The 23,285-nt window shown below is 32.7% G+C and overlaps 2 protein-coding genes across 7 annotated transcripts; both read left to right on the top strand.

Moving 5' to 3' along the window:
• Positions 1–11,182: 11,182 nt before the first annotated feature.
• Positions 11,183–17,531, top strand: LOC114738144 (CDP-diacylglycerol--serine O-phosphatidyltransferase 1-like). 6 transcript variants are annotated; one of them, XM_028926162.1, is made up of 14 exons: positions 11,183–11,642; positions 11,830–11,859; positions 13,053–13,252; positions 13,368–13,454; positions 13,570–13,629; positions 14,128–14,218; positions 14,511–14,565; positions 14,719–14,798; positions 14,914–15,030; positions 15,189–15,276; positions 16,056–16,147; positions 16,516–16,769; positions 16,867–16,955; positions 17,048–17,531. In XM_028926162.1, the coding sequence occupies exons 3-14, from the start codon at positions 13,086–13,088 to the stop codon at positions 17,176–17,178; spliced, it is 1,311 nt and encodes a 436-aa protein (XP_028781995.1). In that variant the 5' UTR covers positions 11,183–11,642; positions 11,830–11,859; positions 13,053–13,085; the 3' UTR covers positions 17,179–17,531. The 6 variants fall into 6 exon arrangements, with proteins under 6 accessions (XP_028781995.1, XP_028781994.1, XP_028781993.1 ...); XM_028926161.1 differs by having other exon boundaries at positions 11,183–11,859; XM_028926160.1 differs by lacking the exon at positions 11,830–11,859.
• Positions 17,532–19,082: 1,551 nt separating this feature from the next.
• Positions 19,083–23,013, top strand: LOC114738143 (sec-independent protein translocase protein TATC, chloroplastic). The gene is made up of 4 exons (XM_028926158.1): positions 19,083–19,441; positions 20,806–21,113; positions 21,652–21,942; positions 22,642–23,013. The coding sequence occupies exons 1-4, from the start codon at positions 19,177–19,179 to the stop codon at positions 22,849–22,851; spliced, it is 1,074 nt and encodes a 357-aa protein (XP_028781991.1). The 5' UTR covers positions 19,083–19,176; the 3' UTR covers positions 22,852–23,013.
• Positions 23,014–23,285: the final 272 nt, after the last annotated feature.

Below are 23,285 nucleotides of genomic sequence, written 5' to 3' on the forward strand. Positions count from 1 at the left end.
AGAAATACCACAAGAGGAAGTAGAGTTTTCCACCCTACTTCTATGGGATTACCTAGGAGGTGTTTGACATTTTTAAAACCGCGGTTCAGAAGCACTTTTCCGCCAAAACGAGATAACTCTCCTCACATATTTACTTCGTAATCCGTAAAAACACTTATGAAACCATGGTTTGGTTTCTATCCAAACACTCCTAGTCCCAGGCAACAAGTACTTCCTTATGTATGCTAAAGATTTTTTTTTAATGATTTTTTCAGCTACAATCCGCGTCTTTATTCCTCATTTTCAATATTAAATACCAAAAGAATCATACATATCAGTTTACCCTCCTAAGAATAGCGAGAAAAAACTATTTTTATGTTTTTTTTAACTTTCTTTAATTTTTTTGTTCACACTTGTCCCTCCCATCCGCCTCAAACACACACAATCTCTCTTGGCTTATAACAGCCACTAACGCAACAAATACGCATACGTGTAATCCGGGCAAGTCTTTCTAAGCCTTCGTACACATGCAGCAAAATAAACCACTGCCTCTTACTAAGTGAAGTGTCACTAATCAACAAAATACTTTAAAGGGTACTTCAAGTATTATTACCATTGTCAAGTCTAATTAAAAGAAATTATTTTAATATAATTTTTTTTCACAAAATTTGAATTCATAACCTTATTGTAGAATAATTGGGCATTTTATTTTCATTTAACCCAACTATAGTTAGTGACTCCCATCAATTTCATGAAGGTGAGACTTTATTTAATTATTCTTATTTGTGCAAGTGTGTAGAAATAAATATTTACATTATTTTCTTCTCTTCATTTAATTACTTTCAATTTGAGACAAATTAAATGAATCAGCTACTATTTTTTTTATATAAAAAATAACTTATATTATAAATGGGAAGAGCATTTGATTTCCATGGGCAAAAAGGTCCACCGGAGTGACGTTGTGAGTTGGGAGGGGCGGCCACAAAGCAGTCTTTCACCCCTTAGCCTTCTAACTGGAAAAGCAGAAGATGACCAAAATCTCATTAATGACCCTTTGTACTTTTTCCCTTTTATTTATTTTTATACCACTTGCTGGCTGTGGTCCCAAGGATCATGGCATCTACGGACACGTTTTTTTTTTTTTTTTGCCAACAAATCTACGGACACGTATTCTGTTCTCAATTATCTACACAAATTTGACATTTTTTGGGGGCCTTTTGTCGCAAGTTTTCTGTGATTTAGGCAAATAAAAATATGAAAACTGAAAGTACGATGCACGATATTAATGTAAGTGAATCCAATATGGTAAAGAAGGGTATAAATATAAAAATGATAAATAAATTAATTTTAATTGTTCTGTGACCTCGAACTTGGCCGCAAATAATTCCAATTATTATAAGATTTTATTTGTAGAAATAAATTAGTTTTAATTATTTTTTGACCTTGAACTTGGCCACAAATAATTCCAATTATTACTCCCGATCCTAATGATAAGACTTTGTTTATAGATTACAAATGAGATCTTATATTGAGATCGAAAGTAGTATTATGCAAGACTGCCAATTGATATCATGAATTTTATTTAATAGAATAAGTAATTTCCACCTGACTTTTCCGTTAATGGTCCCAGGATACCTTTCTATGTGTAATAATATCATCATACATGATACATTATTTATTATCCTATTTTTGATGTTATTGTTATTTTTATGGTAAGAATATTCCGTGACTTCATTCCTCATATACGTTCCCAGATAAACATATGATATAAAATATTAACAAATAATTGTTTTTGCGAACAACAAATTTAAAACATCACTAATATACTTAACAAAGCAATAACATTACTAAAAATAATGGGAATTAAGTCATGCCGGGGATAATGGAATATTCTTAAATGAAGTTTTGAATTAGAGTATTCATATTTATCACTATTTAATTAGATTAGATTAGATTTGAGCATTTTCAAGCCTCACTGAGGTAACTCCCCTAAAGTTGATTTGTGCACTCACACGTTTTTAAATTCAAGATTTCGTACATAAGCGGTAAAAATTAGTTGTTTAATTGTTCTTATATGATTTTTGGCCCAAAAAAAAAGAATTTGTCCTTATATAATTCACCGGATTCCATTTTGTGATAAATTACCACTTGCTTATTGAATTACTTAGTCTTAAATATAAGATTTTTATATACACTAATACTATCTCCGGTTCTTAATATAATATCTTGTTTGACTTTTATTTTGGTCCTAAATATGAGATCCTAATCCACTCTGTCTCTCATATTTATATACTTTTTTCTAAAGTAACCCTTATAACAATGATAGTTCTAGTCAATACACTGATTAATAAAGATATTTTAGGAAAGACAACATTTATTTAGAACAAATAACTAATTCAACTTACTTCTTTAATCTCCTCAAATTAGTTAACTGACTCTTATAATAAGAACTGAAAGCAGTATAAGATTTTATATTTAGAAACTACACAGTATCAAAATAAAATTTTCATTGTTAATATTCTAACCGAAGGAGATGCGATATTAGTCGCATTCGGGTGACAGAGAACAGAAGGTGTACGTACAAATGCTTTGACTCAAAACCTGCCCTCTTTTATTTCGTACAACTTATTATTACCCACCTGGCCTCAAACTTCGTGTTATCTCTTTTCCCTTTCATTTTGTTATTTCCTAATCAGAAAACCCTCTCACGCCACCATTCCAAAAAAAGCCTGCTTGGACTTCTGTTTAAGACAGATTTTTAAATAAATTTATACAAAACAGAAATAAAACTCTTTTCACGTACTTATTTCATATTCTATAAATCATGTTAAAAAACTACTTATAAATCAATCTAAATAAGCATTAAATATGAAAAATGTAATTGCCAAATTATTACGAAATCTCATGTTTCTTTTAATTATAAATAAATTTAGCATATGTTTATCAAATTAACCTCTATTTTTTTTTTTGGGGCTGGCAAAATGAGGTTTTCATCTTCATTCGTATAGTAACTAGTAAATTTTATATGGTAAATTTGACGATTAAGTTGATCATTATTTTCCATTAATTTTTTTGTGAGGCTGCTTGTGAGTTGTAACAAGAAATATAAGGTTAATTATGTTGGATGTTTATTTTATAGATTTATAAATGATGTGTGTGCGCGCATTAATGATTTGAAATGACAACACTATATATGTTCGATCCTTTTTCTCAAAGCCTCCTATTCTAACTATCTTCTTTTGTTTCCCATCACCCATTAATTTCGTTGTCAGTTGTCTAATTAACAAAAATAATTCATATATATTGATGTTCAATCATTTCAGATTTTGTGATCCATAATGCAAACTCAAATGCGTGCTCGTCATTACATTGATTAATTTCGATTTTCATGGATATATATCCCTAATAATTAATTAAGATTCTCCATATCGGCAAAATTAATCTTCCCCATATTTTGGCTAGATAATTATCCAAAAATATTTCCAATATAATTGTCAATAAATTCTTGTAATTAATATTTCATTATTATATATTTGACGCCCTTAATTGTATAGAGTATATTGTTCAATCACAATCAATTTAACCACAGACGAACATATTAATGTAATATTTAAACTAATTAAACATCTCATCCAAGTAATGTCATTGCGGCAGTTTGTCCTCCACTTGCATTGAGTGTTGATGGTAGCTTCAATGGATGGATGCACGAGAAATATCTGAAATAAATTTTTAAAATAATTAATATGATATGAAATTTAATTAACAAAAAATCTCAACGATAAGTGAACAGCATAATCCTGTTGTCATTTTCTGTGCTATTCTATTATAACTTGTCATTAAATTCTCCTGAGCCTATTTGTAATGACTTATAAACAGCTTTTCAATCGTAATTTATATAATGCGATATAAGCATGTGAAAGGTGTTTTATTTCCATTTAAGTTCAACGTGCTTATAAATACTTACAAACATGATTTCAAAACGCACTCATTGTTAATGGCTTTTCGAATGACCAAATCTTTTCTTTAGGGTTGGCAAAAATATTCTATTTTTTTAGGACTTTGGGATTGGCAAAAAAATCTCTTCTTTAGGACCTGGTAATAATTCCCCATGACTTTTTTTAAAAAATATTAAATTGAAAAAATTACACTGTAAATTATTTTTTTAAAAGATAAAATGATGATAATAATTGATTTGGTAAAGTTAGTGAGATGCGTGTACCTGCCAGTTAATGGCATCATTAAGTAAGAAAGGAGGGAAAGGGTTAAAAATGAGGGCATGCAGCCCCACGTGATTAGCCTAAAAGGGAAAGGACTGATTTGAAAGAGTGAAAAATGGAATAATAGTGTAAATTAAAGCACAACATGACACACCAGTCCATTTCCTTTCACTCCCATTCACACTCACACACACACGCACACATCACAGAAGTTGCATGCAAATTGCAATGAATAATCCCATTATTCACTTTGCTAATTGGATCCCAAGCTTCTTCACCCTGTCGCCATCATATATGACTGTACTCTTCAGTTTGAAATTTTGGTTTCAAGTTAACTAGACGGTGAGTTCCATGAAAAAGAATTTGATTTTTAACACCAATTTGAATCTTATAATTAAAAAAAATTATTAATAGCGGTCTTGATTACTAAAAGGGTTTATGGCTTCTTTAAATATCAGGTCTTTGAAGTTACAGTGGGAGTGAATATTAAAAACGTCTTTGATAAGTGTATTATGTATCTATGAGTAATCTTATAACTATTTTTTGAACGTGTTTCTAACTTTGTCCTATCAAAATTTATAACTTATAAACTATAAAACTTTTTATAACTTTTATATCTTATCTTTTGTGCATAAATAATAAAGTTTCTTGGAATTTTTATGCGTTATATTTATATTTTTCCCCATAACTCACAATGTTATTAGATCTTCTATTGAGAGTTCAAACTCATTACATGTTATATTTGTGTGTATATATATTGATATGATAATGAAGTAAAAGTCAAGTAACTCCATAAATTAGTATAAAAGTTGAAATATTTATGTCTTGCCATTCAATGAAATAAATGACCAGAATCAATCATCACTTTGGAATTAAAATTCTAAATTCAAACTGTCAACAAACATAAGAATGGTAACACTGAAAAAATAATAAAAGCACTATATGATATTTCTTTGGTAATTACTTATTTAATTAATTTGGGGATATTATGAAAATTAAATAAATTACTTAGTTTCGATAGATGCCACGTGATCTCTTTCAAATATCCATATGTAACATTAGATCATGCATCAATTTATAAAGTAGATAAATTAGTTTTTTTTAAAAGATAAATATAAATGATAAAGTAGATTAAGGTATTAGATTAAGAACTAAATCAACTTCCTAATTAGTTTATACATTTAGAATCATAAATGAGGTAAGATTGCCAAAACCCTTTGAACTGATTGTGTGATAATTTGCAAATTTGTATCGAAAGTTTTTATTTAAGTGTCCTAGGTATCGAAAAAGTTTTTTTGGTATAAATTGTTTTAAAATTTTAAAATCATAACAATATTACCCTCTACTATTAGGATGAAAATAGGGTAGCCTTTATTAGAGGCCTATCGCTTGGCTTAACTGGGATCTAGTATTACCTAGCTTGTTTAGTAAAGAGGCTAGGCTTAAGGCCTATTTAAAAACCTCTTAAGGTAATTAGACTAAACTTGTAAATTTAAAGCCTGACCTGAAAGTCTACAGGCCTAACCTAATTATTTTTTTAGAACTTATTTTATTAATATCTATTAAAATATGTAAGTTTCTAAGTGCACCAAAACTCTACATTTATGTAAGCTTAAAGCCTATTTATGATTTTCAGAGCTTGAAACATGATGTTTTTTTTTAAGGCCTACAATTTAAGTGGGCTTTTAAAAAGATTTCAAGTTTGCTAGGTCTTTCGAAGGCTCATGTCTAAGCCTAACCTGTTTTTATCCCTACTTATCATTAAAAGTTTAACAGTTAACATAATTTTTAATGGTATGAAATAATATTATTATAATTTTAAATTTTCGAGACAAATTTATGCATGAAAAAAAATTTTCAGATAGCCGACATTCTTAAACGAAAACTGTCTGAATAAATTGGTAAGCTAACTCTAAAAAGAAATGGTAAGATAACTAGAAGTTGGGTTGCATTCTGGATCAGAAAAAAAGAGAGTAAAAAGGGAGGTTTTTTTTTTTTTTTTTTAACGAAGAGTGAAAAAAAAGTGAGGCAGGGTGAAGATGACAAGATGGTGATGGGAAATTGAGGGGGGAGGAATCCCAAGAAGACGGCAAAGAGATAGAAACCAAAAAAAAAGGGTGGGAGTCACATGGAGGGAGGTGGGGAGAGCGTAGAGGACGTGGGCGAGGGCACGTGAAAGCCACCCCTTTCATGGGAGGGCACCCCATTTCACCGATCTCTTTTGGAAGGTCAATGCCTTCCCCCTGTCATTTCCTCCAATCCTCACTTTGTTACGTCTAATCACAAGTTAAATCATCCCCTAATCTCTCTTTATTACATACCCACACACATCATTATCATCTTGATTTTCCTTCTCTCTCCTACGCCTCCTGGCTGTCATGTTAATCTCGTTCACTTATTCTAAATGCAACGCTTTATTAATATCACTTTGATTATTATATTAAAAGAATCGGGAGAATCACATTGAAGTGTCCAGGAAAAAATAATAATAATTACTAATAAGTCTCGGTGATAAAAAGACAGTTGTCATTTACGATCTACTATCTTAAAACTTATCATTATAAACTGCTCTTTTATTATTGAAACTTTTGAATAATTATATCTCTTACTTAGGACTTTATAGCAATTCTAAAAAAAAAACTCTTATTGTCAATATAAAAATTGGGTAACCAATTAGTAAAAATTAATAAAATTGGTCAAATTAGTTATTTATAAAAAATTACATATTTGTTCGTTTTCCTAGAGCACACATTTTAATCATTTGCATGAAAAATTAGTTTGTTAATGAAAATTCTCCTAACATGTATAATTAATAAGGAGAATTTTTTTTTAAAAAAAACCCTTAATAAAAAAAGATTTCCTAAAGCATACCTTGATTATCCTGCCCTCTCATGCGTCTCTTGATTGTAATATTAGGCTCATCAGCTCATCATTAGATAAAGAGTATCCCTTTGGATTTTAAAGATAGAAAATAGATGATTAATTTGTAGAGATTAAAAAAAATTAGTTATTTGTAAAAAAAAATTCCATTGTTTTTATTTTGAGAAAAAATTCATTAGAATAGCTATAAATAAAACCTTAACTAATTTCATGGTCATAAGAAGATGAAGATCACATCTCTTTCATTAAAAAAGCAAAGTTATTGTGTGGAAAAGTAAAGTTGGCTAACATGCAAGTCATACCATTTATAATTTATGAATAATGCAAATTAGTTACCGACACATGTGATGTGTTAATTAAAAAGAATAGGATAAATGACAGCTATGTCTCAAAAATTTAATTTAATTTTATAACAGCGGTTAATCCCCTGTTGAGTTTTTTTTTTAAAAAAAGTTTTAAATAGATGGATAGATGTGTATTGACTCTTGGCTTAATGTATAAGTCATGCTATTTATAATTACAAAATAATGTAAATTAATTATTGAAATATGTTAATTAGGAAAAAAAAAGGGTGATGAATGATAGCTCCGGCTAAAACATTTAATTTAATTATAATAAGGTGTCGAATAGCATATATATTCGCTGGCAGAAAAAAACATCAATATATGCAAGTTTTTTTTTTAAAAAAAATTTTCTTCTCAAAAAGAGAGGACAAGGAAAGCTACATCCATTTACAAAGGATAAGGTTGTGACATTTGACATTTACCCATTCGGAAGCTGCGGTAATTTATTTATTTATTTTACATCCTCCATTCATTCCACGTGTAATAAATGGAGGCAGAAGAATGATGAAAAAGAATAATATAATTCATGAAATATGAATAATACAATTTGTCAAAGTTAATATAAAAAACAGACCTGTGAATTATCTTAAGCTTTATGCAATAATAAAATGATGTTATTTTGTTCTATAAATTGAGAGAAGTGCTATAATTTGTTTTCATCAACACGAATTAGACCCAGATAATTTAATGGTGATGGAGTCCCGATCTTTAAAAGATGGACCTATATCCTCATTTAAATCCCTAAATTAAGAAATCACATATATATAAATATTTCCCAACTCAGGAAAGGCCAACATTAAGCGGGAATTGAGATCCTCGTTATTTGGACAGCAAGGTGGATGCAATTATTATTGTTGTTACTGTTAAGAGATTATTGGTATTATCTTTAAAAAAAAAAAGCTAAGGCAAAAATTTGTTCAAAAAGTTTTAACTTATAGTGTTGGGTATTCAAAAGCTTGTTTTGGACTTTGGTATAAATTTGTTTCGAAAGTTTAAAATCACAACAATATCACTCTGTACCATTAAAAAAAATTAATATTGATTATTAAAATAATGATAGTGACTATTAATATTTTTAATGATGAGAAAAATATTGCTATGATAATTTTAAACTTTTATGTCAAATTTACTCTTAAAAAAATTTTTCGTGTGCCTGATACCCTTAAGTAAAAACTTTCTTAGCAAATATGTACGTTGACCTTTTAAAAAGTAATGAACTGTCCCATATTCATGGTATAAATTTATGGATATACAAAATAATACCTATTCTTCAATTATTTTCTTTGTATGGTTCGTTTTTTATTTTTCAAATAATTTGAATTTATTATATAATTGAGATAATTTATGTCTATCATAAAAGTAAACGTGGAGCACCATTATTCTTACTTACCAAAGTATCTTCATAATGCAAGGAATCTACATATTACCAAGATAAAATCCCACACATGCTTTTCAATTAAAAAATTAAAAATTACTTTTGAAAATAAAGCAAACACTTATATTTATTTTTATCATTATCCTTTTACAGATCAAAAGGGTCTGAGGTTTGCATCCTTACCGGTGACCGGGGGCTTCTATCTCACCTTTACCACTAGAGCTCGTTTCAGTTTTTTAATAAACAGATACATTTTTATAATATTAATATAATGACAGATATATATATTTAAAAAATTTCAGATTGAGGTAGAATTTATGAATGACATAAATATTGTGTCAAAGGGATATTCTTTAGCACATCCATTGTGATAACTCAGCCAACCAATATCGTGCTTTCTAATGACATCAGGCATTAAACCTTGTTTTAATACCTTAAAAATTAAAATTATAAAAAAAAAATAGGGTGGACTAATTTAGATAATAAGAAGAAAATACAACTATAGTTTGAATAGTGATTATGATTCCAATCCTCCTTACAAAATGGAAAACAAAGCAGATAAAAACGTCATATCACATAAAAATAACAAAATTAATTAGATTATTGTGGCACATATTTGCACTTTTTTCTCATTTGGATGATCAATAGTTCTTTTTTTTTAATTATTTGACTTTTTTTTATCTTAAATAAGGCAAAGCATATAAAATAAAATCGTAATAAAATCGGACTATTGAAATCTTATTTTGAATAGTTCAATAGAAGATACAAATCAATATATACCTAAAGGACAATGACAGTGAGATTCTAAAAAAAAAAAATAACAAAAATTAAATATTTGTTATTTTTTGAATTGAAAATTGTCATTACAAGTTGTTGTTGTGAAATTTTTTAAAAATTATTTTTTCTTGATATTTTATAATAATTCTCTTAAAAAAATGTGCCTAAATGCGAAGGTGCAGAAAAAATTTAAAACAAAAATATGTTGGAGAAACTGGGAAAGAGTAGCATCGATAACCTAATTATATCCTCACAGGGGCTGTTTGAGATGACAAATAACAACCTTTGCGTCCTTCATGCCCTGTTGAGGAATCAAGGCATGTCTTCTCAAAACAAACATTATTATTTCAACAATCTCCAATTAATTAATATTAGTTAATATGATTAGAAAGGAGAATGTTGTTGGTTTAGTTGCCAGTACATAATTTGATATTTATAAAAACATTAGAGAATCTCTGGCAAACAATTGAAACATTGCTGCTCTTTAATTTATATTTATTATAAGGCCAATAAATATACATTTTCGGTTCTTAATATAAGATTCATTTAACTAATTTGATTATATTAAGAAAGTTAGGTAAGTTAGTTAATTTAAACAAATGTGACAAGTTTTTCTTAAAACACCATAATCATATTTCTTAATACTCCCTTTCCCTCCTCTACTTGATTATAGTTGAGAAGTATTTATAGGGATAATTAAGAAAATTGATAAATATGATAAATATGTCTTATATTTATGATCAAAATTAACTCAACAGTTAGGTTCTGTATTAAAGATTGGAGGAGCACTAATTAGCTTATTCAACTTACTTTCTCTTTTTTTGTTTTTATAAAAATCTATTCAATCATAAGCCATATTACATTAATAACTTTTACGCAAATTTTCCTTTATAACAGCTAGCTGAGATAAAAATAATTTTTACAAACATCAATAAAAACGAATAGGATTTTGACAAGTAGAGTATTAATGCAGAACGTTTTTTTTTGTGGCTGTCTTTGTATGGTTTAATTAAAAAAAAAGTACAATCTTTGTTTTTATTTTTAATATAAAAACTAATTTGAAATTCAATTTCATTTAATTCTAAATATAAGATTTATATTTACTTAGTCTCTTTATTTATTTATTTTTAAAATAGTTCCTGTAATGGTTGTACATATTAAAATTTTTATCAAATAATAGTTCTAATTAATATATATAATTAGTAATAGTATATTATAAAAGATAATATTTATTTATTACAAATAACTAATTTAATTAATAAAATTTAATCTACTCAAATTAAGAATAACACAACTCATTCTTAAATTACATCTGGACACGCAGTGTCACGCTCATCGGCCTAATGTTTTTCCCCTAAAAAAATGTCTTGGTGGCAAAAGGATGAGTAATATGAAGCGAGGGTATGATGGTAATTTCGGATGCTGGCAGGAGGAATATGCTGCAATTAATGAAGAATGGGAGGGGTACTTTTGGCACAAAACATTAATTCTTCCGTCCCGTCCCCGGTCCCGTCCTTGGCTTGGCTTCCCCGACTCTCTCTCTCCCCCCGCTTCCCCTTTAAATCACCCCACCTTTCGACATTTTCTTGTTTTCTTCATCGTGCGTATCCAATACCATCTTCAAATCTCTCTTTGACCATCGTACTCTCTTCTCTCCCCCCTCCCTTTCTCTCTCTCTCTCCTTTTCAATTTCTCTCATCATCATCATCATCACTCTTTGCCTTTTCGCCGCTGTTGCAGCAGACTCTGCTGCGAACGACACCAAAAACACACACACAACACAGAGAGAGACCAACACACACTCTCTTTCTCTCTCACCTCCCACACGCATAGACCCAACATTACAAATCTCTCACTGCAGAAAGATTGGTGCTTCTGTATTGCTGTTAATTATCAGTGGGAGAGATAAACAGAATCACTTGCTTTCTTTGATTATATTATTCGCTTTTGCTGCTTCTTCTTCTGCCGCCTCTCTTCTCTTCCATTTTGATCTGACGGCTTCGATCTTCTCGCTCTACCAATCGTACGGCCAGGAGTCCTTTCTCTGCTGGCCTCTCCACACTCCTCTACGTAAGTATTCCGTCTCTGAAAGCAAAACAGCATCAAAACTACGCACGACTTTAAAACCCGCTTTTTTCTTCAAATAAATCATTTCCGTATCCATAATACCACTATCGCCCGCCCTTATACTCTCTCTCTCCCCGTCTCTATCTCTTTTGTGTCTGCATTTTCTTTTTTGGATTGGGCTTCGTTCCAGTTTTCGATTCTTCTCCTCATAATATTCAGTGTACGTGTCTTTTCATTATTTTTCCTGTTCTGGTTTAATCCCGTTTCTCTACTTACTAATTACGCTCCTATTCAAGATAAATTTCTCCCTCGAACAGTTGTCTCTCTCTTTTTTTTTATGGGATTTAAGGTTCAGTGAATTTTTGTTACAACCGGTGGTTCAGTGTTGAATTGTGTATTATGGTGATGGGTTCTCTGTTGTTGATGCTGTGGTTGCAAGATTAGAAATCTATCATGACATTGAAATCATCATTGGCCAATTGGCTTGATCTTTTTTTTTTTTTTTTTTTTTGGTTTTCAAATCCGTTGATCGAGAAAGACTTCAAAATAGCTTCTATTGTGAGTTCTTTCTGTGTCTATCCATTTGCTAAGTGCTTAACCAAAGGCTAGTCAAAGGGATGGCTCATTTGTTCTTCTTTTTAATGTGCATCTGCGGGTGTTGTCTGAATTATATTGCGGTGCACTTCTATTTATCATAGAATTTTTTATCCGCTATGGTCTTTAGGTCGGTTATTTATGATTAAGTTGCTTATTAGATTCTACTTAGGCTCCAAATTTTCGGTTTTTTAATAATTTTTTTCCTGGGCCAAAGCGGATTGTCATGCCTCAATTCGTTGGTTTTATGTTTCTGTCTAGCTTGGCCTTTAACTTCGAACTTTAAGTTTGTTTAATTTCCTGAAGGAACTTTTATTTTACAATAAAGGAAACTTTTGTTGCATCGTATGTTTTACAATAAATCAAATTTGTGCAAAACAAAAATTAGTATAAAAATTGTTTTGAAACTCGCAACAGGCTTTATTTTTACTGGGACTTTTCTCCCTCATACAATTGTAGTTTTTATTTTGAACATGGTATCGTGCATCCATATGGGTCTATACATCTCTCGTTCGTCGCTCAATATTTTTCTGATATGACTGTAGTGCATAAATCCTGTTACTGAGATGCAATTACACATGGGTAGTATGGTAAGAGCCTTGTCTACTAGTGCTGCCTATGTTGTATGCTTCAGTGGATATTTGCTCATTTGCTGTGCTCTCATGTAATGTTCATTGTTGGTAAATATGATAGTTTATGTTTTTCAAAAATGAGAATTTTTCTCACTATTTGTTCTTCATTGAACTTTCGAGGAGTGGCTTCTTCATGATCATATCTTTGTTATAGCATCAGGAAATAATCTTACTTTTGTGACTTCAGGAACTGTGAGGAAGCTTTTCTGGACACCAAATTATGGAGTTCAGCAGTCAGAAAAGGGTTAAGAGAAATGACTACCTTGATAAAGAAAATGGTGTTTTCCATGATCTGTCAAATGCTGATGAAGAATTTGATCCGTGGACTGCATGGGCTTACAAGCCTCGCACTGTGACATTGTTAATGATTGGCGCTTGTCTTCTAATGTGAGTGCTCTGCTAGATAGATTGATGCTAAATAAGCACTCTGGTGCACCCTGACCATTTCAACTATGTTATCTCAAGTAAAGTTATTAAGCTTGTCTTCTTTTTTAATTTCTAGTTTTGATGTATATGATGCCAGATGGGCAAGTGGTGCACTCGATCCAGAAAGAGATGCATCTGGTGATCTTGTTACCTCTGTTAAAAGGTTTTTCCCTTTTAGTTATTATATTGCTCAGATCCTCATTACTTACATGCCGTCTCATGTTGAACAGTGCACTGTTTGTACAGTGTGTTAAATTCCCGATTAATTTTCTCTGTAGGGGTGTATGGGCAATGATTGCTGTTTTTCTTGCTTACTGCCTGCTTCAAGCTCCCTCCACGTGAGTAATTAAAGCAACTTTGTTGTATCAAGTTTGAATCTTTCATTTCTGCTGGTAGATCTTTATCTTTTGAATATGTTCTTACTCTTCCTGTAAAGCCTGGATTGGCAAGTTTTGAGGTGGCTCTTAACTATATCTTCGGGGAGGAGTGTGAAATAGTCGTAGTAAGCTGATTAAAAAGAACATTTATTGGAAAAATCTGTTTATTTTTCATTTAGGAGGGGGGGCTCTAGGCTGGGGGTGGAATTTTAAACAGAAATCAATCCTTTTGGTTATGTTCTAACTTCAAATCTGTAATATGATCCCATTCGAAGTTATCCTGTTAGTTTAAGCAACTTAGATAAAAAAGAGTATGGATTTTCTAGTGGGTCTTTAGGAGTAGGAATGATGTTTCAGTAGTAGGACTGAGTGATTCTTTTGGACCAGCTTAAGTTTTGTGGTAGATTTATCTGCTGAGACCACTATCTGTGACATTCATTGTTATCTGTTTTCATTCAGGATTCTTATTAGACCGCATCCTGCACTTTGGCGACTGGTCCATGGCATGGCTGTTGTTTACCTTGTGGCCCTCACATTTTTGCTTTTCCAGGTCAATTGTTGTGTCTAGATATATCATATATCCTTATTTTCTGTTAAAGTTGTGTGTAAAAAGTGTGATACATGCATGTAGAGTTTAAAGGGCATTCATTTATACGTCTTAGATAATTTTTACGTAGATTACATCACAGCACACCTTTGCACTTTAGATTTGTGTACTTTTTTATGTTTATGTCTGTTGACTCCTTCCCACTCTGTCTATGTCTGTCTCTTGCACAATTTATGGACAATATCTGTTTTCCGTTCTTTTACCTGTAACAGAATGATTATTTTTTTTCCCACAGAAACGTGATGATGCTCGACAGTTTATGAAATTTCTTCATCCTGATCTTGGTGTGGGTAATGAATCTGCTTCTTTTCTTTTTAGTTTTGAATTGGATAGGAAGTAGTTAGTTGATTCTTAAATTTTGTTTCATTTTCTTTTAAGAGATTTGTTTATCGGAATGAATCATTGTTAGAATATGCATAATTATTTTTCCTGACTTTATGCAGAACTTCCAGAAAGGTCTTATGGTGCTGATTGTCGCATATATGTGCCAGAAAACCCTACGAGCAGGTTTAAGAATCTTTATGTATGATTTCTTCTTTCACAAACTTTTATTGTCACCTGCTAGTGTTGTCTTGTTCTATGCTTGATCGTATCTCATATGGGTTCCTTATGCACCTGATTTGTTCTCTGTTTTCTAGGATACACTTTTTGATGAATTTGTTCTTGCTCATATAATTGGCTGGTGGGGAAAGGCTATATTGATCCGTAACCAGCCTCTTCTTTGGGTGTTATCAATTGGCTTTGAATTGATGGAGGTTAGCCCTTGATCTGATTTTACCATGAGGTTTCTTAATTGATCTCACATAGTCTATACATTTTTTTGCGAGGGGAAGGGCTGGATTGGGATTGTTAAAGCATGATACTTTCTAAATTATACAATATTGTTTGCTTATGAACTTTATGTTTGCCTTAGCAGCTTACTTTTCGCCACATGTTACCAAACTTCAACGAATGCTGGTGGGACAGTATTATTCTCGACGTTTTGATCTGCAACTGGTTTGGTAAGAGTTCTGAACCTTTCCTGTTTGTTGGTTAGGTAGCACATACCATGTAAAGTAAATTTAAGCATGAACCTTTTTCTCGCTAAAACATGTATTACCCTACCAAAGATTACATATTCAAAGTCATTGATATTTTCTTAATATTTTTTGAATTTAGTTTATGATTATAAAAATGAGAACTAGCCCTTTATGGAAAGAATTATTGTTGGAGTTTGTGGAGGGGTCTACCAAACAGTTTTGAGGCAGTTAAATTTTCAGAACTATGGTTTATGATGTATTTGCATCTTGTATGATGTCGAACTCCACGCTAATTTCATGTGCCTTCTATGACACTGAGCTTTGATTTCGGTTCCTCTTTCTACATCTGTTTTTGTCTTTTCAAGGTTTGAAAATAATAGCAGTACTTCCCTGTCACACACATCTTTATATTTATTTGATCGCTTGTTTATATATTGTCCTGATACAATGACAATAATAATAATAATAATAATTGTACCTTTGATTTTTGGGTTTGGGGACATGAATTTATAATCTCTTCATGTTCGATTGATTTAATGTATGTAAGCTCATTTTTGTCAGCCTTAAAATACTGTGGCTCTAATTGTGTCGTTTCATTTAATTATATATATTTTTTGGTAATGTCTAACGGGCCGTTGGAGTCATTACTTAATAGCTTCTATTCCCGTTTAATACCTTTAAAATGTAGAGATATGAGGGTCATTTTTAATCCTCAATTAAGCCTAATCGTAACATATTCATTTACTTGGCTTATCATGCAGGTATATGGGCAGGAATGCATACTGTTAGGTATTTTGATGGGAAAACGTACAAGTGGGTTGGTCTGAGCCGTCAACCTAATATTATGGGAAAAGTACGTTTGACATTATGCTCAATCAAATCAACAAACATATATTTGAGTAAATTAACTATTTAACGTCCTAATTAACTTTAGTCTTAAAAGTTAATGAGGGCAAAGTAAGTTGCAAAGTAACTAGCCTTTGATAATAACTCACTCATTGCAAAATAAGTATTTTAGTCAAGTGACTGAAGGATGCTAGAGGGACTCATTTGTAAGACATTGTTAGTTTCAAAGATTAACTTGTACATTTATTGATTTCAAGGACTTAAAAATGTCATAATAGCTAGTGCTTCATTTCTCATTGAGGTATTAATGATGTTTTTTAATAGATAGAGAGACTGAATTCGATCCTAATACTCCATTTGTTTCAATTTTATCAGGTAAAACGAACATTAGGACAATTTACTCCGGCACATTGGGACAAAGATGAGTGGCATCCATTGCTTGGTCCTTGGCGTTTTGTTCAAGTGATTAGTCTTTGTATTGTCTTTTTGACTGTAGAGCTGAACACATTCTTTCTCAAGTTTTGTCTCTGGATCCCACCTCGAAATCCTGTCATCATTTATCGGTTGATTTTGTGGTGGTTAATCGCAATTCCAACGATTCGCGAATACAATTCCTACCTTCAAGACAGGTACACACGACACTCTCTCTCTTTCTTGTTCCTAAATGATAGTGTCATTGTTTGGTTTTAATATTTCATCCATATGTGTTCATTGTGAATTTTCCAGGAAGCCAGTGAAAAAGGTTGGAGCTTTTTGTTGGCTTTCACTTGCCATTTGCATTGTTGAACTACTAATTTGTATCAAGTTTGGACATGGTAGGTGTAACTGTAAAATCTTTCACTTGTGTATTTATTCATTCACACAGTTATTCATTCACAGAAAATTTGTTCCTGTGTGTTTTGCCCAGGTTTGTATCCTAAACCAATGCCTTCATGGCTGGTAATGTTCTGGTCATCTATTGGAGTTGTCCTTGTATCATGCCTGCTTGTATGGTCGTGGCACTTGCACCGAACTCACGGCCCAAAAAAGAGGCAATAAATTTACGATTATGGCGGCATATGATTCTTTGATTCCTTCCCTTATTTTTATGGTGATTATTGTCCATGCATAGCATCCATGCATGTTGTAAATATTATCAGCTTCATATAATTGTAAATGATCATCATTCTCCTAGCTAGGGTAGTGGATCTCAGTATATTGGCAGTGATATCTGCGAGTCCAGGGAAAATAGTAGTTATTACAGCTGGTAGAGGAAGAAAGGTCAGGTCTTTTCAATTGGGATGCCTTAGAATGAATCATTTTGAAACATTCACTTGTAATTTTTGTTAGTTTTTATTGAAATTACAGAGCTTCAGTTTGTTCATGCCATGAAGTTCAACAAATGGTTGAAATGGAGAGGAAGTGTGCAAAAAGTGTAATATGTTTCTTATTCTCGGGCCAGAAGGTTTTGAAGTACTAGATGTGTTTAGCTTTTCACTGAAAGAAAAAAGCCAGCATTTTATTTACGTATTGGATCATGCATTTAATTTAGTTAATCTTTGGTCTTGTACTGTCGTTATGTTATTTATTATATACTTTCTATTTTTAGAAGTTGTGAATTTCAACAAAGTTTCACCTAATGTCCTAATTTGATCTACGACGCGGTACCATGCCATGAAGTAATCAATCAAATGCAGATGTAATAATTATGATGATTAAATAGTTGTTAATGATGAAGCTTATCAGATAAAGATGTTGATGATGACGTGGTAAAAGATATATTGTACGATACCTCAGCCGCATCCATCTGACGTATTTGACATCCTTAATCATTGTCTTGGTAATTTATGTCCAAATCATTCCTGTGGAGCTGCAAATCAAAATGGTTATGTTGGGAGATTAATTATATATCCGAGTTAATCTAGTCCGTACATACTTACGTATAGAGTTAGAATGAATTTGATGTACTTACGTTGTTTGTGGACTCTCAGAATGATTTTGTGTTCATTTTTACGTTGTAATTATTTGCTTCTCCATGAAACCCAATAAAAACTACAAAAATCCGATTTTTGTAGAAGTTATGTCATCATTCGTTTAAAAAAAAAAACCAAACACTTGCATACTCCTTTTGTTTTATGTAAAGCCATAGTATATTATCAAAAAGGATAAAATGATACACAAATAAGGGGTTAATACCATTTTTAATCTATGAAATTTAATTTGATTTTGATTTTGGTTCGTGAAACAAGAAAATCACTATTGTAGGAATTAAAAATCTTTAGGCAAAACTAAATGAAATTAAATTTAGGGACTAAAACAACTGGTATCCAATTTAGGGGTCAATCGAAATAAAATCAACTTTCCGGCTTGAAAACAAGAAGGTGGTATTAGCCCTAAAAAAAACTCTTAAAATGGGCTTAGCCTATGACCCAATTAAGAAGCCCGTAAGTTGGAGAAAAAATAAAATAAAAAAGGCCAAAACAGAAGGCGAAGAACCCAAAATAAAAAGCCAGAAACAGTGACAAAAAAAGAACGAACTAGGAGACCTCGTACTAATGAATGACTAAATAAACTTAAAGCGTATAAATCCTCATATTGATGTATTCTGGGAGGAAGATTGGGGTAGCATGCCGATGAGTGATGCCATTGCCGTAACCACTGACTCTCGCCGGAACTGCCACGCCTTCCCTTCTAGCTCCCTTGGTCGTGGCGCCTCCGTTCTGGTTCCAGTTCCAGTTCTTCTTCAATCTTTTCTTTCTTTTTCTTCTTCTTTTTTTTTTTTAACAAAATTTCTGTATAAGGGTATTGTGGTCATTTCGTTCTCATTCATACTAAACACTAAACAGATTTCAGATATTTTTAAGTGATAAAATCATAAATCATTTCCCGGTAATTTTTGTCATTAAAATTAAGCTTTTTTAAGAATGGACGTAATTAAAAAAGAATCTTTTGTCCGCATGAGCCGGACGAGGCGGCTGGACTCTGGAGACGCAAATCGTATCCAATTACAGCCAACCGTTTCAACGATCAAAGACGATAGCCTTCGCCATCGGCACCATGGGCTGCACCAGCTTTGCTACGAATATCATTCCTCATTTGGAGCTCCACAGTTGTTGTTTCAGGCCACTTGGCCCGATCCGGACCCGCTTGTCTGCTCCGCGTCTCTGCAACTCCGCGGGGAGTCCCAGTTTGAGGTTCGGTGTTTCGCAGAGGAGTAAGAGGTTTGGCAGAGTTGTCTCTTTTGCTGTGGATGATGAGTTGAGGGAGAACCGGCAGGAGTTGAGTGGGAGTGGGGTTGGGTCAGCCATTGAAGATAGGCCGGGTAAGAGCCAAATTGAATTATGAAATTCATTTTCTTCATTTTTTATGGAATATTTAAGAATTTTCGCCAAATGATTCAAAGAGATTGGGAACTTTTCTGAATTAGCTGCTTGGTTGGTTTGGGGGCGTTTCGAAATGCAGAAAAACCCATGGGAATGTGATTGAAGTATGGTCTTATCTTGGCAGTTGTCTGTTATTTTCCCAACTGAGAAGCATTGACACAACTATAGAAATAGGCACCTTATAGACACTACAACATGATAAGTTATAGGATCTTGCTATAATTAGAAATATTGTGTTGCATTTAAGTTCGGATTTGCATATGAAATGATACGGCGTGTTTTTAAACTGTGGGGGTCCTGAAGTGTGGCTGAACATGCTGGCCATGTGTATCATTATTTAGTCAGGTTTCTCGAGAGAAGGCTTTGCATTTTTTCCCTCTCTTTCCTGTAAATAACAAATGGCAACTTGCTGTGGCAGTATATCACTTGAAACAAGTTGAGTCGAATTAAAAATAGAAGCCGATATTAATTAATCTTGTTATATGTTCTTTTTCTACATTATTAACGTTAATTTAACTGATTATTCTGGATTTCTCTGGGAAATTGGGATGCTATGAACGAAGACATGGCAGAAAGACTACACAAGCACACACAGTGTTTTTTTTTTTTTTTTATTAGCCAGGCTAGTGAGTAATCTCACTCTGAGAGGGAAGTTGTAATGTGGGTTTAGTGGCCTGTCACAAGTTTTAGTCCTGTAATATTCTTTTAGGGGCGGATTTTAAGGTTCTGGCAATTTATGCCAGCTTTCTGGTTTTCAAACACCAATTACTTATGACATGAAAGGCTTTGAAGTTACCTAAAAACACTGTTCATAACCTTTTTATTGTAGAAGCACGAATAAGTGCATACTGGATGATTTAAATGGAGTTGTTTTGGCTTATCTTTGTATGAATTTTATTTTAACATATATTCATCAAGGGCTTTCTCTCTACCGGCCAATTTCAATTTTCCAACATCCAAATATTTGTTTGATGTTTTACATGTCTGTTGATGATTCTCCATGTTCAGAAAAGAGTGATGAGATATGAAAGTATACGGTGTTTAAGCTATATTATGTGGCATATCCTTTGTGTGGATATTATTTAATCTAAAGTAAGCTTGGATTGCTTCTTTTACGAAAGTGTAAGCAAACTAAAGTGTTGTTCTAATGATGCCAACTTATGGTGCAATTCATTTCAAGTCCAATCTGAGTATTGTGCAGATCAGAGCTGCGAGTGCAATAAATAAAGTTAAGACCCCGAATTGACTATGGGGGAAGAAAAAAGTTAGGTTCCTGACATCAATTTTTTGTTACACAACACAGAACTGGGGGATAATACACTAGAAGAAACTCCGGAGAATTCTAGACAAGATGGTGATGGAAGTGCTCTATATGATTTTCTTTACCCTACTAAAGAACAACTTCCTGATGATAAAGAAATGAGCATATTTGATCATCTTGAAGAGCTGCGACAGAGAATCTTTGTATCTGTTCTAGCGGTTGGGGCAGCCATTTTAGGATGTTTTGCATTTTCAAAAGAACTGATAATCGTTCTTGAAGATCCTGTAAAATCACAGGGTGTGAGATTTCTTCAGCTAGCTCCTGGGGAGTTTTTCTTCACTACTTTAAAGGTATAATTGTTTAATAACACATCTGTCTGTCTTTTAATGTTCAATTTGCTGTGTCATGCTTTATCAGGACTCTATGAAGCTGTTTTTGTGCTTTCGTGTGCCTTTTGTCTGATTCTGTTGTTAAATTTATGACTCAAGAATTAATATCTCATTTTTTAAACCAGCTGTTTTGCCACTATAATTTAAGTTGTAATACAAGTAAAAGAAAATCAATAGCCAAATAAGCAGAAAAGGGACAAGAACAGGAGAAAATTTTCATTGGTAAAAACATAGCTCTAACTGCCTTCGTTTGTCTATATGCAACCTGTTAATGATCTTCTATGCATGTTGAAGATAACTCCCTGTCATTTCTGTCATGATGAATTACAAATGAAAAGTCTGTTATGACCTATCTTGGAGGATTTAAAAATGTTGTTTGGTTACCAAAACAAAAAGATGCAGAAGTGCTATGATTACATTTGTGTCTGTGTCCTGCATGCTTATTCTCAGACTCCATTAAATAGTGATACCGTGGAATCATTTTTTGGGGGTACTGCAGGTGTCTGGTTACTGTGGCCTTCTCTTGGGAAGTCCTGTCATTCTCTACGAAATCATAGCCTTTGTGCTTCCAGGCCTAACAAGAGCTGAGAGAAGGTTTCTGGGGCCAATTGTTTTGGGCTCATCAGTTCTTTTCTATGCCGGAATTATCTTCTCCTACCTAGTTCTGACACCTGCAGCATTAAATTTCTTTGTTAACTATGCTGAAGGGGCTGTTGAATCATTGTGGTCCATTGATCAATACTTTGAGTTCGTACTAGTGCTAATGTTCAGTACCGGCTTGTCTTTCCAGGTAAATATATGTATATTTTTTTGGCTGGCTTCATTCTTCCTAAACTGGTAATAATAGGACTATACCATTTCTCTGAACCTCAGCATACCAGGACTCCATGACCTTATGGGATCCGGCCCCCTCAAGTATCAACGCAAAGACAGAAGGATAAAATTGTGTATAACGAATGTAGAAACATAGATTTTATCCAAAAAAAAAAGAGACACAGAGAGATGCACTCACCCTATCAGCCTCGGGTCATTTGTAATTTTGTATTTTTGTATACATTTTTCCTCAAATTTGACAACCAGTAGTTACGCCCATATTGGGGCATTTCATGCCGTGTGACCCTTATTTGCCACAATGGGGGCATGGCATTTAACAAGGGAAAATGTGTAAAACGGCATCACCATAGCAGTAAACAGACGTTGGTTTCCCATGCCCCAGTGTCCAAGTTTACGGGACTAATTTTCAATTTAGTACGGAAGGGGTTCTTCATAAGCATCCCTCCTTATACCTTCAGTTATTAGTATTTAGTACAGGTTCTTGTTTATATCCGATCTATGTAAACAAGTTTTTAAATGACTGGTTTGGCTTATCCATCTTTGATCTGCCAAATCTAGCTGTAGTTTCTTTTGGTACAATCCACTATCAAAATGCTTACATTTCTATTAATAAATGTTTTAAACTATAATTTCTAATATGCAAGCAATATTGCAGGTACCCGTTATACAATTGCTATTGGGACAAGTTGGGCTTGTGACTGGAGATCAGATGCTCTCAATTTGGAGGTATGTTGTGGTTGGTGCAGTAGTGGCAGCTGCCGTTCTTACTCCTTCCACTGATCCCCTCACTCAAGTTCTTCTAGCCGCTCCATTGTTAGGTCTCTACATTGGCGGGGCATGGATGGTCAAGCTCATTGGAAGGTGACTCTAGCCCCACATCTTAATACGAGCTCTAATTCTTTCAGACTTGAATGTATAGTCTTCACAATGTAATCTACTTGTTGATTAGTGCCAGAGATGTAGGGAAACAATACCTATGCCTGTATACTAGATTTTGAAATATAATTTTATACCTCGTTTTCTCGAAGTTCCGTCAAAAGCTTCCCCCAGGGGAAATATCTAACAGATAATGGCATCTCAATTTCTAAGAGGATGCGTGTGAACAGTTGGTCGGACGGGACTAACTGTTAATCGGGACGATTTTAACTTAGGAAATGAGCTTTTTCATTTAAAAAAAAAACAGAGATAAGTAATTATTTTTTGGTATAGTTAATTTTTAATTTATTTATTCAAGAGCGCAATATTTTTCATCTCAGAAATTCTTATTTTACTGGCAACAGTGTACATTTTAGTTTAGTT

This window comes from Neltuma alba, unplaced genomic scaffold, assembly GCF_004799145.2.
Source record: "Neltuma alba isolate B1F8T4 unplaced genomic scaffold, ASM479914v2 tig00013544_pilon, whole genome shotgun sequence".
Taxonomy (NCBI): Eukaryota; Viridiplantae; Streptophyta; class Magnoliopsida; order Fabales; family Fabaceae; genus Neltuma; species Neltuma alba.